General features: G+C 41.1%; 1 protein-coding gene across 4 annotated transcripts in view; it reads left to right on the top strand.

Moving 5' to 3' along the window:
- LOC113076047 (transducin-like enhancer protein 3-A) overlaps positions 1–9,051 on the top strand; it is a 33,657-nt gene extending 24,606 nt beyond the window's left edge. For all 4 annotated transcript variants that reach the window (XM_026248698.1, XM_026248697.1, XM_026248696.1 and 1 more), the window contains exons 9-21: positions 446–453; positions 2,461–2,583; positions 2,676–2,726; positions 2,845–2,997; positions 3,645–3,774; positions 4,081–4,250; positions 5,821–5,894; positions 6,146–6,395; positions 6,573–6,820; positions 6,925–7,072; positions 7,565–7,715; positions 7,956–8,032; positions 8,463–9,051. In XM_026248698.1, coding sequence (XP_026104483.1) covers positions 446–453; positions 2,461–2,583; positions 2,676–2,726; positions 2,845–2,997; positions 3,645–3,774; positions 4,081–4,250; positions 5,821–5,894; positions 6,146–6,395; positions 6,573–6,820; positions 6,925–7,072; positions 7,565–7,715; positions 7,956–8,032; positions 8,463–8,570 — 1,691 coding nt within the window. In that variant the 3' untranslated portion in view covers positions 8,571–9,051. The remainder of the gene's footprint in view (positions 1–445; positions 454–2,460; positions 2,584–2,675; positions 2,727–2,844; positions 2,998–3,644; positions 3,775–4,080; positions 4,251–5,820; positions 5,895–6,145; positions 6,396–6,572; positions 6,821–6,924; positions 7,073–7,564; positions 7,716–7,955; positions 8,033–8,462) is intronic.
- The last annotated feature ends 5,723 nt before the right edge of the window (positions 9,052–14,774 follow it).

The following is a 14,774-nucleotide window of genomic DNA, read 5'->3' as shown; positions in this document are numbered from 1 at the left end:
CCAAAAGAGTGGAACATTAGTCGCTCAGCCATATAGACATCTTGTGTGAGTCAAACGCTTGTTCATAAGACCCACCCCCCACCTTATTCATTGTTATTACACGGTGTCATTAACGACCATCTTTGGTTTGCTTTATAAGGCTATTTACTCTCATGGCTTGCCATTTAAGGATGTAGCTAATTTTATAGAAGAACTGAGTGTATCAAGCGATCGAGCATACACATGATACTTTCTGTGGCTTGAATAAATCGACAAGGTTAATGAAAGACATATGCTAATGGTTCGCTAGCCGTATTGTATACGTTACAGACATATTCTACCTGCTGATGAAATCTACTGGTAACGCTGATTGTCAGTTGGTCAGGGTAACTGACTTTTGTTTATCTCTGTTTTGTCTTGCTATTCTGCCTGTCTTTCAACACCAACCGGGGTCTACTGACTACAGAGAGCACAGTGAGTATCAGGTTTCCTGCTGTCTCAGTTGTTCTCTTCCTCTTTATAGTTGTGTTCCAAAACCTAGTTAGCTGCCTACATAATCGGCAACTCTGCATGGGAGTTTTGATTTAGTTGTTTGAAGTAGTTTGGAGATAGCATGATTGAATGAGATATTACTGTACATTTTATACATTTGTTTTTTTTTCACTTGGTCCACAATTTTGGTTTTACTTAGTGCTTAGTGTTTGACTTAAAATTAAACTGTCCTAGGAAGCAGCATAATTAAGTTGCATAGCGTTCTGAACAGCCTTCGTGTAAAGGGCACACCTTAAATGATGCCTTAATGTTGCCTCTGTACGCGGCTCACTAGGTTTTGAAACCGAGCAAATATGTCTTTTTTTTTACTGGGTGAAAAGCACCTCTTGGCCTATTTCATGCCTAAGAAAATTTCCATTAATGTAAATGTCAAGTAAGATTCTTCATCCTGAAGCACACGCAACTCGTGCACGAAATGTTAATCTCCGTTCATTAAAATGACTAATAGAGAAACAAGCTTTTTATGAAATAAGCACTCACATCTCTCCACAGATGGGAAATGACTCGTATTACAGCACACAGATTAGCGTAGCTCTATAATTTCATCACAATTAAAGACGACGTTGACTTCCTCCCTCCTTTGTGGGATTTATTTTATCCCTCTCCCTCCACTTGTTTACCGCCCCTCGCCGCTTTCATTTGCTAGCGGGATAAATATGTATGAGCAGAGGCGCAGGAATTGTTTTCCTCCCTCTCATCTCCATGCCCTTGTAAAAGCCATTTATTCGACGGGGCTTAAATCTCTCTGATGGCTGATTGTGGCCGTGAGATTGGGTTTCTGCTGGCCCGGCGAGGTCTGAATGGGTGCAGTCATGTCTGAAGGAAGGGGAGCTCCTCTGGCGGTTAGCAGTCCAAGCGCTGTTGTGTATATGCTGCTGTCGTTGTCTAAGGTCATCTGATAGCACACTGGTGACTCTCCTTAATGAATCACACTAAGCATTTATTTGGAAGGTCAGACATCATGCAAAGAGAGTGAGAGAGACCGAGACTATTGGCTGTTCGGCCCAGTCTGCTATTTCATCTTCTCAGTTTAGTTTCCTTTTATACTTCCAGTGATCTGGCCATATTTTCCTTCTGTTAATCTTGTTGCCTCACACTGAGCAAAAGCTCTTGGGACGGTATGAGTAAAGCTCTAGGAGCAGGATTGTTTTGAGAAAGTGCCCAGAGAGCACTCAAAATCCTTTTGAATATGGAGCATGCTTGCTAAATACCTAGGAATTCATGAAATATTCTTGCAACTTATTGTTGTATGAACAGTGACATAGTTGCCCACCATTTCCTGTGGCATAGAAGTCCCTTTTTCCATTCGCCCACCCTAAAGTCATTTCCTAACAGGAGCGCAGACCCACAATGTACGGAGAGATGTCCAAACATGCTAAAGGAATCAGTGACTATTACATACTCCCACACTCACAGCCCGAGTCGCACTTCTCACAGATAAGGGGCTGTTGTTTGACACTAACGTGCTGCTCATGTCTTCCTGAAGCTTTTTGTTGTCTCTATTAGAAGATGGAGGGAGTAAGGTGGAGTAAGGAATGGAGAGTGGTGGGGCAGTGAAAACAAGCCCCTCTTGTGTCTGTTTAACAGTGTCTGCTCTGTAGTGCAGCCAGTACATTTTTCTGTGTTTAGTCTACTGTGGGTTGCTAAATACAGATTTTCGAGTCTCACTGTATTATGTTAGACCTGTTTTGGGTTTTTGAGTCAGATAGCTGGAATGGATAAATTGCTTTTGGCTCTTTTAAGTGTGCGGTTTTGGAGTGATAAGAGCTGCTCTGTCCTTGATTCAGCCTACAGGATAGCAATTTTGAGGTCTTGAACAAAACACAGTTAAAATCCTACCCATAGATCTACTTGTACAATTGAATGAGTTGGGCTAAAGTCTGTGGTCTGATGGCACATTTGAATACTTCCTCTCTTTCTCCTTCTCAGAACAACTCGATTTCTCCATCAGACAGCCTGCGCACCACCAGCGAGAAACACCGCACCTCCTCTGATTATAGCTTGGACTCCAAGAAACGCAAAGTGGAAGACAAAGACAGCGTGAGCCGATATGTGAGTAATGTGACATGGACTGGTAATATAAGATTCTTCTGTAACAAAATCCCAAAAAGGGATGCTAACTTGATGGCTTGTTTTGTTTTCAGGACAGTGATGGAGACAAAAGTGATGACCTGGTGGTTGATGTTTCCAACGAGGTGAGAAACTCATTTTATGTTGCAACTAAATTCATAAAATGTTAAACATAAAATTTCTTGTGCTTTTATTAATTCAACTGAAATGTCATACTTAACATATTTTATTTTCCTAATCCAGGACCCTGCCACACCCAGAGGCAGCCCTGTCCACTCCCCTCCTGAGAATGGCATAGATAAGCCCCGCCCAGCAAAGAAGGATACGCCCAACAGCCCTGCCTCTGTGGCCTCCTCTGGCAGCACCCCGTCCTCTAAAAACAAGGAGCACGGCCATGTATGGATCTCTCTCTCTCACTCACACATACACACGGGCTACACTTAATACCGAATGCTGCATTTATGTGTATCAGCTCTATTTATCCGGATTTTGCTACTGTAAAAACTGGCGGCGCTGCATATAAGATTTGAAAGAATCTGGGTCTGTGCCACTGAAGCAGAATTATAGGATATGTTTGAGGGAAAGGGTTTGAAGGTAGGGGGCAGCTATGGAAGCTTGAATGCCCTGTGATATTCCACTCTCTTTAATGGCTTGGGAGTGAATGTCTGTTTCCCAGCTTCAGCTTTAAATACATTTGTAAATGTCAGGGATAATGCATTCCTATAGCTGGATCAGTCGTGTCTTCCCTGCTAATAACTCAATACGTTCAACCATTCTGGGCCTCTGCATCAAAAAAAAAAGATTAGAGGGAGAAGCGAGGGAAGGATAAAACGAGCCTCATCTCCATTGTAGCAGTAATGGGTTTGGGGATAAATAGCAGGGTTTATAGTTTCGTAGGAGTAGTGAGTTTGTCAGAATTGGATTGGATTAGGTTCTGCCGGCACTTAAATCTTCTGCCTGGATGCTGCCTCATTTGGAGGGATTTTAACTTCGTTTTCTCTTTTTCTCTCTCTTCTCTTCCCTCACTTCTCTCCCATCTACAGAATGACAAATCCTCCACGCCTGGTCTGAAGTCCAACACCCCCACGCCCCGTAACGATGCCCCCACCCCGGGTACCAGCACCACCCCTGGACTGCGGCCCATCCTAGGCAAGCCTCCAATGGAAGCTCTTGGTGAGTTCATAATCAGAGTCCACAGAGGTGTCATTTCACTCTATACGTAACCTCCTGCAAGCTTACAGCACAACGCACAGCCAATATTGTAACCAAAAGGGAGCTCTTCGCATATGGAAATCATCCTTAGCTTCAGCAAATATTCAGGCTTGTTTTGTTTTTTTTACAGATCTTAAAGCAGCTTTCATAAAATTCACCTTAGGCAGGTCTTTGACTGAGATTTATCTCCCTGCTCTCAAGTTCAGCTCCTTTCCCGTGGTTGACTGATGCTGATTGATGATTGGCTGTGTGTCTATGTGTTTGCAGCCGCCCCTGCTCTGCGCACCCCCCTCTCTTACCCATCTCCCTTTGCCATGATGAGCCACCATGAGATGAATGGTTCTCTGACCAGCCCTGGTGTCTATGCCGGTCTTCACATCTCTCCTCAGATGAGTGCGGCCGCTGCTGCTGCCGCTGCCTACGGACGCTCGCCCATGGTGAGTAATTGCGTGTATGAGTGTGAATAAGTACCTGCAAACTAGAGGTACAGGAGAAAAAAAAAGATTTACGGATACATCATGATACTGTTCCTTTCTGGAAACACATTTTAATTAATAATCATTGTGCCCTTAAAAAACAACATTTATGATTACTTTAATGTGGAATTACTAAACAAAACGAAGGCTGAACTTGTTATATGTATCTGCGTATTCTGCTTGATTGGTGGGTCAGATTTTTGTTAAATATAGGCATATGTTTTCTACATGATATTTGGCAATGTACCAGCTTATCTCCCCAAAGATTTGTGCCACTATACTACAGCTGAAAAATTTAGATGTATTGGGAATTTTTGGGGAATCAGATTGTGACTCCCTAAACCAAAATTGAATCAAATACTGAGGTGCTTAAAGATTCCTAACCTCTACTCAAAAGTAGGCCCCACCTTACCTTCCTCTCCCAATTTTTTCCTATCATTTCTTTTTACTTTCGTGCTTGATTTGAGTCTCTCTCTCTCTCACACAAAGCCCCCAACCTCAGAGTGGAGGGAAAGCGAGAGGTGATGTAGTGTGTGTGACTGGGTGTGAAATGAGTGTTACATTGACTGGGCTCTCAGGCTACCTGACTGCCCGCCATCTGATTGCTTCATCCTTTCGGTTAAATGAAGGAGCAGAGCACAAATCATTCTTCTGTGGTTGCATGTTCGTTTTTGCAGTATACATTGATCTAGTCAAGTTAAAGGAATAGTTTACACCACAAAAATCTAAATAGACATCATTTGCATCACTCTCGTTGGTCGCGGCGCTTGGACACAGAGCTCCCAGTACAGCCAGCATCTTTTGAAATGACCTTTTGTGTCTTGCCCTCCTGACTGTGTAGCCTACAGAACTAGACTGAGAGACCATTTAAAGGCCTTTGCAGGTGTTTTGAGTTAATAAGCTGATTAGAGTGTGGCACCAGGTGTCTTCGATATTGAATCTTTTCACAATATTCTAATTTTCTGAGATACTGAATTTGGGATTTACCTTAGTTGTCACTTACAATCATCAAAATTAAAATAAATAAACATTTGAAATATGTCAGTGTGTGAGTAAGGAATGAATATAATATGCAAGTTTCACTTTTTGAATGGAATTAGTGAAATAAACTTTTTGATGATATTATAATTATATGACCAGCACCTGTAGGTATTTATGTATATATGTGTGTGTAATGCTTTGAACTAGATTCAAAAGTGTATCATACACACTGCCTCTGTGAGCTTAATCAAATGGTTCATCAAAATTATTCATTGTAAAAATGTTTTAATTAATAGATTTTTCTACACACAGCTATTGTATAGCTAACATATGGCACATATACTTTATTACTTAGAACAAACAACAAAGCAAAAAAAGAACACCAAGATATACCAAATCTGAATGCAATATACAGAATTACACACAATTCCGTAACATTTTGCACGGTTATAATGTGTAATTTATGCTTGTGGTGTTTGTAATGTGTGTTTTAATGCAGATCACTGCTCTAATGCAACATGTTATGTTTTGTTTTGTTTTGTTTCTGTAGGCAGCTTTTGAGCATCCTCATATGAGAGCTCCCGGCCTCCCTACCAGCCTCACCTCAATCTCTGGAGGAAAACCGTAAGTGTCCAACAAAGACTAAATGATTGTGACCAACTAGTAGCCGCACAAGACTTTTCTCTTTCTCCACACTATTTATGTAACGGTTCTGTGAGAGTACTTAAGAGCACAACCTTTTCCACCTCTTAATACCTCATTTCAGACTACTTACTCGTATTGCTGTAATTGATTTAATTAACCTACTTCAATCAGTGCACTGTTGACTACTAGATTACTAAAGAGGTCTCTCTCTCTCTGTCTGTCTTTCTCAGAGCCTATTCTTTTCACGTCAGCGCTGACGGACAGATGCAGCCTGTGCCCTTCCCTCCAGATGCTCTCATTGGTCCAGGGATCCCACGTCACGCCCGTCAGATCAACACACTCAGTCATGGAGAGGTGGTGTGTGCTGTGACCATAAGCAATCCCACTCGACACGTATACACTGGTGGCAAGGGCTGTGTTAAAATCTGGGACATCAGTCAGCCTGGAAGCAAGAGTCCTGTGTCTCAACTAGACTGCCTGGTAAGGGCCAAAATTACACTTACTATATTGTTTTTTTATTATAGTAATAATACTGTACATACTACTAGTACCTTTTTAGTTACTTCTAAAAAGTAACAATTTGAAAGTATGATGTGGGAATAATTTCTCATATTGATTTTTTTTTTGTTTTGATGTGTATTTTTCCTCCATCTACAGAACCGGGACAACTATATTCGGTCCTGTAAGCTTTTGCCTGATGGCCGCACTCTTATCGTCGGAGGGGAGGCCAGCACACTGACCATTTGGGATCTTGCCTCCCAGACACCCCGCATCAAAGCCGAGCTGACCTCCTCTGCACCGGCCTGCTACGCATTGGCCATCAGCCCCGACGCCAAGGTGTGCTTCTCCTGCTGCAGCGATGGAAACATTGCCGTTTGGGACCTCCACAACCAGACCCTCGTCAGGTGGGCCTTTTTCAGGATTTTCTCTCATGAACTGGATTTTCTTGTATAGCTTTAAGATTTAAAACAAGGCCGTTCTCTAAACCCTTTATTTTTTTGATTTGCAGGCAATTCCAAGGCCACACAGATGGTGCCAGCTGCATTGACATCTCTCATGATGGTACCAAGCTCTGGACGGGTGGCCTTGACAACACCGTCCGCTCCTGGGACCTGAGAGAGGGACGGCAACTCCAGCAGCACGATTTCACATCTCAGGTTAGGCCACAGCACTATCAATTTCTCATCATGGAGTTTAAGGAAATGCAAGTAGCGACAGATCTCTTCTTCTGTATTGTGGCCTACATATCAGTTATCAGGTTTTTGACAAAAAAATTAGGTATTTGGTTAGATGCATCAGTTGTTGATTGGATTTTAAGATTTGGGCATTGCATTAAAAAATGCAGGCAGATGAACCTGAGGGGCGCGGTTTAATCAGACATAATGTTCTAAGAAATCTTGCATACATCACCGGAATAAAGTTTGTCATTTTCATAGAATGATCCTGTTATGAAGTTTTGATTCAAAATAATGGCGTTTTTTTTTTATTTTTATGAAACGTACATGAATTATTCATTCACAATAAAATATATAAAATGCATTCAGAAAATAAATGGTGATTTTTTTTTTTTTTTTTTTTTTTTTTTTTTTGCATGCTTACTTGAGTGCAAAGCAATGGTGCTCAACTTGTGTCTGTTCCCCCAAATGCAGATCTTCTCCCTGGGCTACTGTCCTACGGGTGAGTGGCTGGCTGTCGGCATGGAAAGCAGCAACGTGGAGGTGCTCCACCACACCAAACCTGACAAGTACCAGCTGCACCTTCACGAGAGCTGTGTTCTCTCTCTCAAGTTTGCATACTGTGGTAAGTGACTGATTCAAGCTTCACGCATTGAATGCAGGCACTCTTTACATATCTCCACTACTGCATTTTTTTTGCACTGTCTTGAAGTTCTACACTGGAGCTTTTATACAGCACAACATCCGACAGAACCTTGACTACCTTTCTGTTAGGCTGTCTTTTTATTTGGCTTTCTTTGCATGTTTTCTGTTTTGCCTGTACTCTGAACAGAGCTTTAATTACGTGTGATTTTTCCTTGACAAGGTAAATGGTTCGTGAGCACTGGGAAGGACAATCTGTTGAATGCATGGAGGACTCCCTACGGCGCCAGCATATTCCAGGTACAGAGATCAATACAGACTGTCTGCAGGAAATGTGTGGGTTGCCTGAGTCAGTAGAAAGGGCACAGTGACCGCTGGCTGACAGGCCGGGCCTCGTTCAGCGGAAATAGGCTGGAGTATGTCATTAATGCTTGGTCCTGACCACTTAGTGCGGATGTGGGTCTGCACGTGTAGCTCGCATCTACTGGTTTAACAGTAAATAATGATAACCCTTCAAGTGTTTATTACTGAAAGGGCTCAGCATGGATGCTAATGCATTGTTTGGTGGGGGGAAAGAAGTGCTTATGTATACAACTGTCAGCATTTTCTTTGAGTAACAGAGGATGTCTGAAGAGTTTTATGCAGGCCCTTTGTGGCACATTTGAAGTTAAAATTCAAATCTTTTTATTTCGCCAGATTGATTGATTGTTTTTTTTTCTTTCTCTTGCAGTCAAAGGAATCATCCTCAGTCCTGAGCTGTGACATATCAGCCGATGACAAGTACATTGTTACAGGCTCTGGAGACAAGAAGGCCACGGTGTATGAAGTGATCTACTAGACTGAGAGGAAACAGACTGGAGCAGCTCAGGCCTCTGGAGGAGGAAGAAGGGACACACAACTTCTCACTCCAGTGACTCTCCTAGTCAAACAGACAGGAACAGCCCTTGTCTGTCTGACTGTCTGTCTCATGCTCACTGACTTTTAACTGACTGACCACAGACGTGGAAGAGTGGATGCTGGGGTGATATGGACTAGGACACGAATGTGTAGCCCTACAGACCCCATACACTCTGCTCAGTTCATATGGCACTAGAGAACACTCAATGTTTCCTTCCTTGCTGTTTTTGTTGTTGTTGTTTTTTTTTTGTTGCTTAAAATCTTTCTTTGTTGGATTTTGGGTCTATTTTTTTCCCCTCACTATACAGTGAGAATGTTCCATAATGCATCGTGAAGCAGCGCTTCGTTCTGAAACTTCATCTGTGTGGAGGGTATGTGAAAAGTGTACATAATGGAGTATTAAAATGCCTTTTATAGATTTATATTTTGGTGTCCTGTTACACTTGTGTTGATTCTCTTTCTCTCTCTCGCTCTCATTCTCTCCTTGATGCTTCGTTTCCCCTTCGAGGTTTGGAAATTAGATTAAGGAGTTTTTTTTTCTATGGGGATATTCTCTTTCTTCCCCCACCCCCTTAGAGAAGTTCATTTTCCAAGCTGACCTTTTATGGAAATCTAATTTACTTTTTTCCCCTCCCTCCTGAAAAACAATTTTGAGCTAAATCGCATTACAAAGGCGTTTTTGTAAAATGTCTTGTGGATTTATTTTGAGTGGCTTAAACATGGGTAAGGCACATGAGACTGCAGTCAAAGCTTCGCGGGGAGGGTCAGATCAGTTCCCAAGCAAACTCGCTGAATGGCTGCTCTGCCTTCTTGCAAGAACAGATACCTCATTGGGGCACACGGACCTGGATTTTGATATTTACCGATTAGTAGAGAACTACTCTCAAATCTGTGATTTCATTGTGCTGTTGTATGACCAGGACATGACATCTTGTCTTGAAGTGGACAATTTGGAATTTGGGTCAATTGGTTATCCCCCTCCCCTTACTGAGTCCCAAGCGACATACACTGTGTTTTGTGTGCATAGTTGTCCATATACAGGAAGCACAGAGTCAATGTCTGCTGATAAACCAAATGGACTGTAACACTCAAGCCTAATGCACAGGCATTTACTTACGGTCCAGCTTGTTTATAGCATCACACTGTTAGTATTTCCCTTCCCAAAAATGAAGAGAAAAGAGCTGCAAGAAATGGACACGTTTCAAAACACACACCAAAGTATGTAGCAAACTGTGTTGTCACTGAAGATATGTACAGTTGTTGATAATTCAATAAACTGTTTTTGTAAAAAGAAAGAAAGACAAGAAATCTTTAAGAATGTGTCGGTGTTGTGAACTAGTCTCTCACATTGGCCTGTTCAGTGGGTATTGTATTGGTGCATCAATGGAGAGCTGAAGCATGACACAAGCCCTGCTCTTCGGTCTCTCTCTGAATGTTCTGTTGCTAGAGGAGTACACTTATTAGGCGGTCAGCTGAGATGAATGCCCTCTCCAGCTCTTAATTTCTGTCTGTTCCTCTCTTTGAGAACTCCATCCCTTCGCCTCTGTAGTGATGTTTTTGTAAGACTATAAAAGCAGAGACCGAAGGTTTTGGCTCTGAAACGCTCTCTCTCTGGTCTGTTCCTTCTCTATAATGCCCCCCCACATAGGCACAAGTGTGCATTTCCTGAGTGCATCTATATCAACCCCCGTGCTCTTCTGGAACTTCCTTCCTCTCAATTGAGAGGTTGAGGGCCGTACAGGAATGAAAGCTTTTGCTCCCTCTGAGTGCCTGACATTGGACGAGTGGATGGGCTGTCAGTCATCTCTGTCCCTTTTCATGTTTTCAACAGATCTGCTGGAGAAGGAGCCGGCTTTTCATTTACATCTTTTATTTCTTATTGAGAATGAAATCAGGTAAGGCTTTAGAGAATTGTGTTCTTGGTTTCCAGAGAGGCTTGATCTTTGTATGAGCGGCTTTCATCTGATTGGTGCCTGAGAGAGAACACTCGCTTTCAATACTTCTGTTCTTCAATCAATTAAATAATTATATCTTAAAATAATAACACATTTTTTGATGAAAGTAAAGAAACATCAAGTTAATAAATAAATGTGTATTATGCCATTTAAAAGTATTTACATCTTACAAAAAAATAACAAATCTTCCTGACCCCAAATGGTAGAGTGTTCCAAATCAGTCACTTTGGATTCCACCAAGGCAAGGCAATTCACTGGGATTTGGTACAGAGCTTTGCTTTCTAATTGACAAACGTCGTATTCTAGAACTAATCCCATCTTGATCATGCAATGAAGCAGGCTAATTTTTTTTTCTAGCCTCACTTGTAAGATGTTTGCCAATGCCAAACTCAATTTTTCTTGTCAATGTTGTTTGTTTGAAGCCTTTGCTCCTCATACCATGTTTCTGAGTTTACAGTTTCAGCTTTAACGGATATGGATCATGGTGAATGTGCTTCAGATGTGTGCTACCTTCCCTTGTAACCAGTGGAGATTGACAGTGTTTTGACTGGCAATGTTCTGGCACAGGGCTGAAAGACCTGAGCATTGCCAGGCTTTGGCCTTATCTGGCGTGGATGCGAAAACCCCCTCTGTGCTGTGTGATTACAGTGTTTGATCTGGGTTATAATGTCTTTACTGTGGCCCTGTCTGAGCCCTGCGGGCACTGCTCTGCACTAATCCACACAGTGCATTCTAGTGGAATCATGTTACACAAAGACCACCAGAGTTCTCTGCAGAGGAGTGGGAAAATGGGGGGGGGGGATGACTGGTTGTCATGGAGACAGATCCCTTTTCTCTGCTTTTCAGTCTCCCTTCCTCCTCCTTTTCTCTCCCCTCTGCCACCTCCTCACTCTTTCCCCACTTTCCATCCCTCTTCTCTCTCTCTCTCTCTCTCTCTCTCTCTCTCTCTCTCTCTCTCTCTCTCTCTCCCGAGACAGATAAGCATGAGGACAGGTTTCTGTGTTTACTCGACACAGTAGGGCCCTCCAATCCCCGAGCAGGTCTGACCCTGATAACACTGCCTGTTACAGCAGCAAACCACTGACAGTTGATAAGCTGCAGTGCAGGCATCTCCCTTCCCCTTTCTCCCTGCCCAGGATAACCACATCTCCGCACGCAGTGTTCATTTGGATTAGTGTGGATTCAATTGGATTATTCCTCCTGTGTTGAGAATGTTGATGTCTGAAAGCACGGTGCTGTTCCTTCCATTTTTTTTAGAAGGCTGGAAAGATGAGCTAAATGTCATAGTCAAGAATCTGCGGTGAAGTTATCAGACGACTTTTCCTCGTTCCTTTTCTTGGATCGTGTGGTCTAGAAAAGCGGCATTCCGCGGACACCTTGATGTTCTTGTAAATAGCCTGCATTCCTGAACGTTTATCTCTTTCACTGCTGCCCTGTGATTGTAGTCATATGATGGTCCTTTCCGTCCTCTTGACAGGGGCTAATATGCCTTGATTAGAGTCACACAGTGTGGCTGTAAAAGATGAGGTATTTTGAGGGGGGCTGTCAGACTCTGGCTTTGTATTCCTTCCAAGTAAGCATTGAATTCCAGGCAGTAATTAGATGTTGCCTGTAATGAGATTTGTGTGATACGTTTGCTGTGAGAAGGTACCAGCACTCACTCACTTTGATGTCAAGATTAAGACACGCACAAGGGTGCTTTTATGGTGCATATTAAGCCTACACGGTAATTAAATTCTCACACAAATGTTGAGGTTTTAGGCCCAGCTGGGGGTTAAAAAAAGAACAAGGTTATTGAAGCGAGGAACAGACTATTTCATGAAACAAATGCTCTGTTTTTATTTTTTAAATCCTAGTTTCCTGGTTTACATGCAGACTGATTCGATTTGTGAATTTTTTTTTTTTGGTAGTAAATTGTCAGATATTCTAAAATGACATTGCCAGCAACTATAAATAGTTCAAACATTAGAATGCTTTTGAATTGTAAAGCAGATTCCAGATTGTTTATTTAGGCTCATTCCATTTTTAGCACAAAGTTCATGGACTCTGAACTACCAGCAATATGGAAACACTTAGGGGAACAGAATGTGTTCAGTTCAGGTCATAATTATCTCTAGTAAGATTCTAAGAGAGGTCAATCCAAGCAGCACACTGGTTCATTTCAAATAATTATAGACTATTTATAAACAATTTTACATTCTTTTTTGGTTTAACATCAGGTGACATTGTTGTTGACATGAACTTTTAAAGACCAGGATGGCAGTCCCAAAACCACTTAGATTTGAGAGGCAAATTTTGGCCACCATTCTGTGTTCATTTTTTTTATATGCAGGCAAATGTTCTGTAACGGGTAAATGGTAACTTCCCTATGCATCTGAGCATTGTTACATGAGAAGTTCTGGTCAGATTTGATTATTGTGTATGAATTATGAGTTATGCAAATATACAGTGGCAGAACGACACAATTTGACTTCCCTAAGATAGTTATTGTCAAAGAACCATCCAGACACACAACACACATTCAAGGCAAAATGCACCTAGTCAAATATATGTACATATGGGTAAAAGGAATGCAAGGTTTAATGCAAAGGGTGTTATACATTTATAAATATTGGATTTTGCTTAACAAGCAGGAGCTGGTCCTTGTTTATGTATGTGAGAACCATAAACCTTTTTGAGTCCCTTTGCATCATGCTCCATATTTGTATTTCTTTTTTAATTGATAATTTATTTAGGGTGTCAACATCTGTAAATAGTTCTACCGAAGCATACACATAGCTCAGATGGTAGATTCAACAGAAGGGTCATAGTTTTAATTTTCATTTATGCTAAATGCATCAACCCATATAGGGAATTAGGTATTTTTGTTTTACAATCGTATTATGCACACCCATCTGACAGTTTCTTGCTAGCATGTAAGCCTTTATATTATGGCTATTACCTGAACAATGAAAACTTGAAAAAAAAAAAAAAAAAGAATTTCAGCTAATACAGAATTTCAAAAGTCTCCTTTAGAGGGGCTGGAATTTATTTTAGGTCAAAATACTAGAATATTTGTTTTGAATGCTGCACTATTTATTTAAATGTCAACTTTTCTTTGCTAATGGTATCTGTATCCTGAGGCTGTTTCCCAGTAACTAATGCATTTATTCTTCTAATTGAGCCATAGTGCATTAAAGTATTCCCTTTCAGTAGCTTGGAAATTAAACTGCGGTGTCAACACCTTAATACAGCTGCTTTTTGTTTTGTCTCTTCCTGCCAGGATTGCAATTACAGCCGCTGGTAATGGACACATACTCTTTGCTTATGGGTTCGTAAAATGACTCAATAGACTTAAATGCTCAAATCCAAGTTGGTGTTTATGACTGATGTCTTTGGGTCATGTTTTGCAGTTAAATGGATGAACTGTCTTACCCTGTATGGACAGTTGGTTTTATAGGCAATGGGTTTAGTATTAGCCATGTCAGCTCACTTGCACAACCTAATTTTGACTCATCCCCATCAACCATGATGCATCTTTTAATTAGCTTGGATTTGATGGCTTGTACTAGTTCAAGGTTTAATACTTTATCCCATGCATTGCTGTACTATGATATTTAAATAGTATGTAATGTAACTGTTTAGTATTCGAGTCAGCATAGTTGATGTCTACACTAACCCTTCTGTTCGCTCAGAGGGGGAAAAAATTGACATTTTATTTTATGGAGACAAATGTTCTCACTCTGAAATGAGCTAAGTGGCAAAATTCAGGATTGTTTTAAAAGTTAAGGCCAACAGGCAAATTGGTGTTTATTGAGATGTGGGCAAAAATTAAATTTAGTTAAATCGAATACGGTGGTAATGTATTTTCATTCTTTCATAGCATAGAAGATCTGTTTAAAATAAATCAATATATTTTTTTTGTTTATGTATAATTGTAAGGATACTTCTCTGGATCTTTTCAGTTAGTCTCTAATGAGATTCTGGCAAGGCTTACTGCCTCAATGCCAGGAGCTTTCTAATATATTGTTATAACAATACCAAGATTATTATTCTGCTGCACAGTGTAGCAATACTGGCCAAAATTGGCCCATCAGATGCGAATGAAGATAAGACTGGCACTCAGACTTTGTAAAGCACTAATGGAATGTCACACATTTAGTCTCTCTTTTTAAGGTTTTTTTGTTGTTGTTGTATAATTTAATAATTCT

The sequence above is a fragment of the Carassius auratus genome, unplaced genomic scaffold (genome assembly GCF_003368295.1).
Source record: "Carassius auratus strain Wakin unplaced genomic scaffold, ASM336829v1 scaf_tig00018446, whole genome shotgun sequence".
NCBI lineage: Eukaryota > Metazoa > Chordata > Actinopteri > Cypriniformes > Cyprinidae > Carassius > Carassius auratus.
This window is presented reverse-complemented; position numbering and strand designations above follow the sequence as displayed.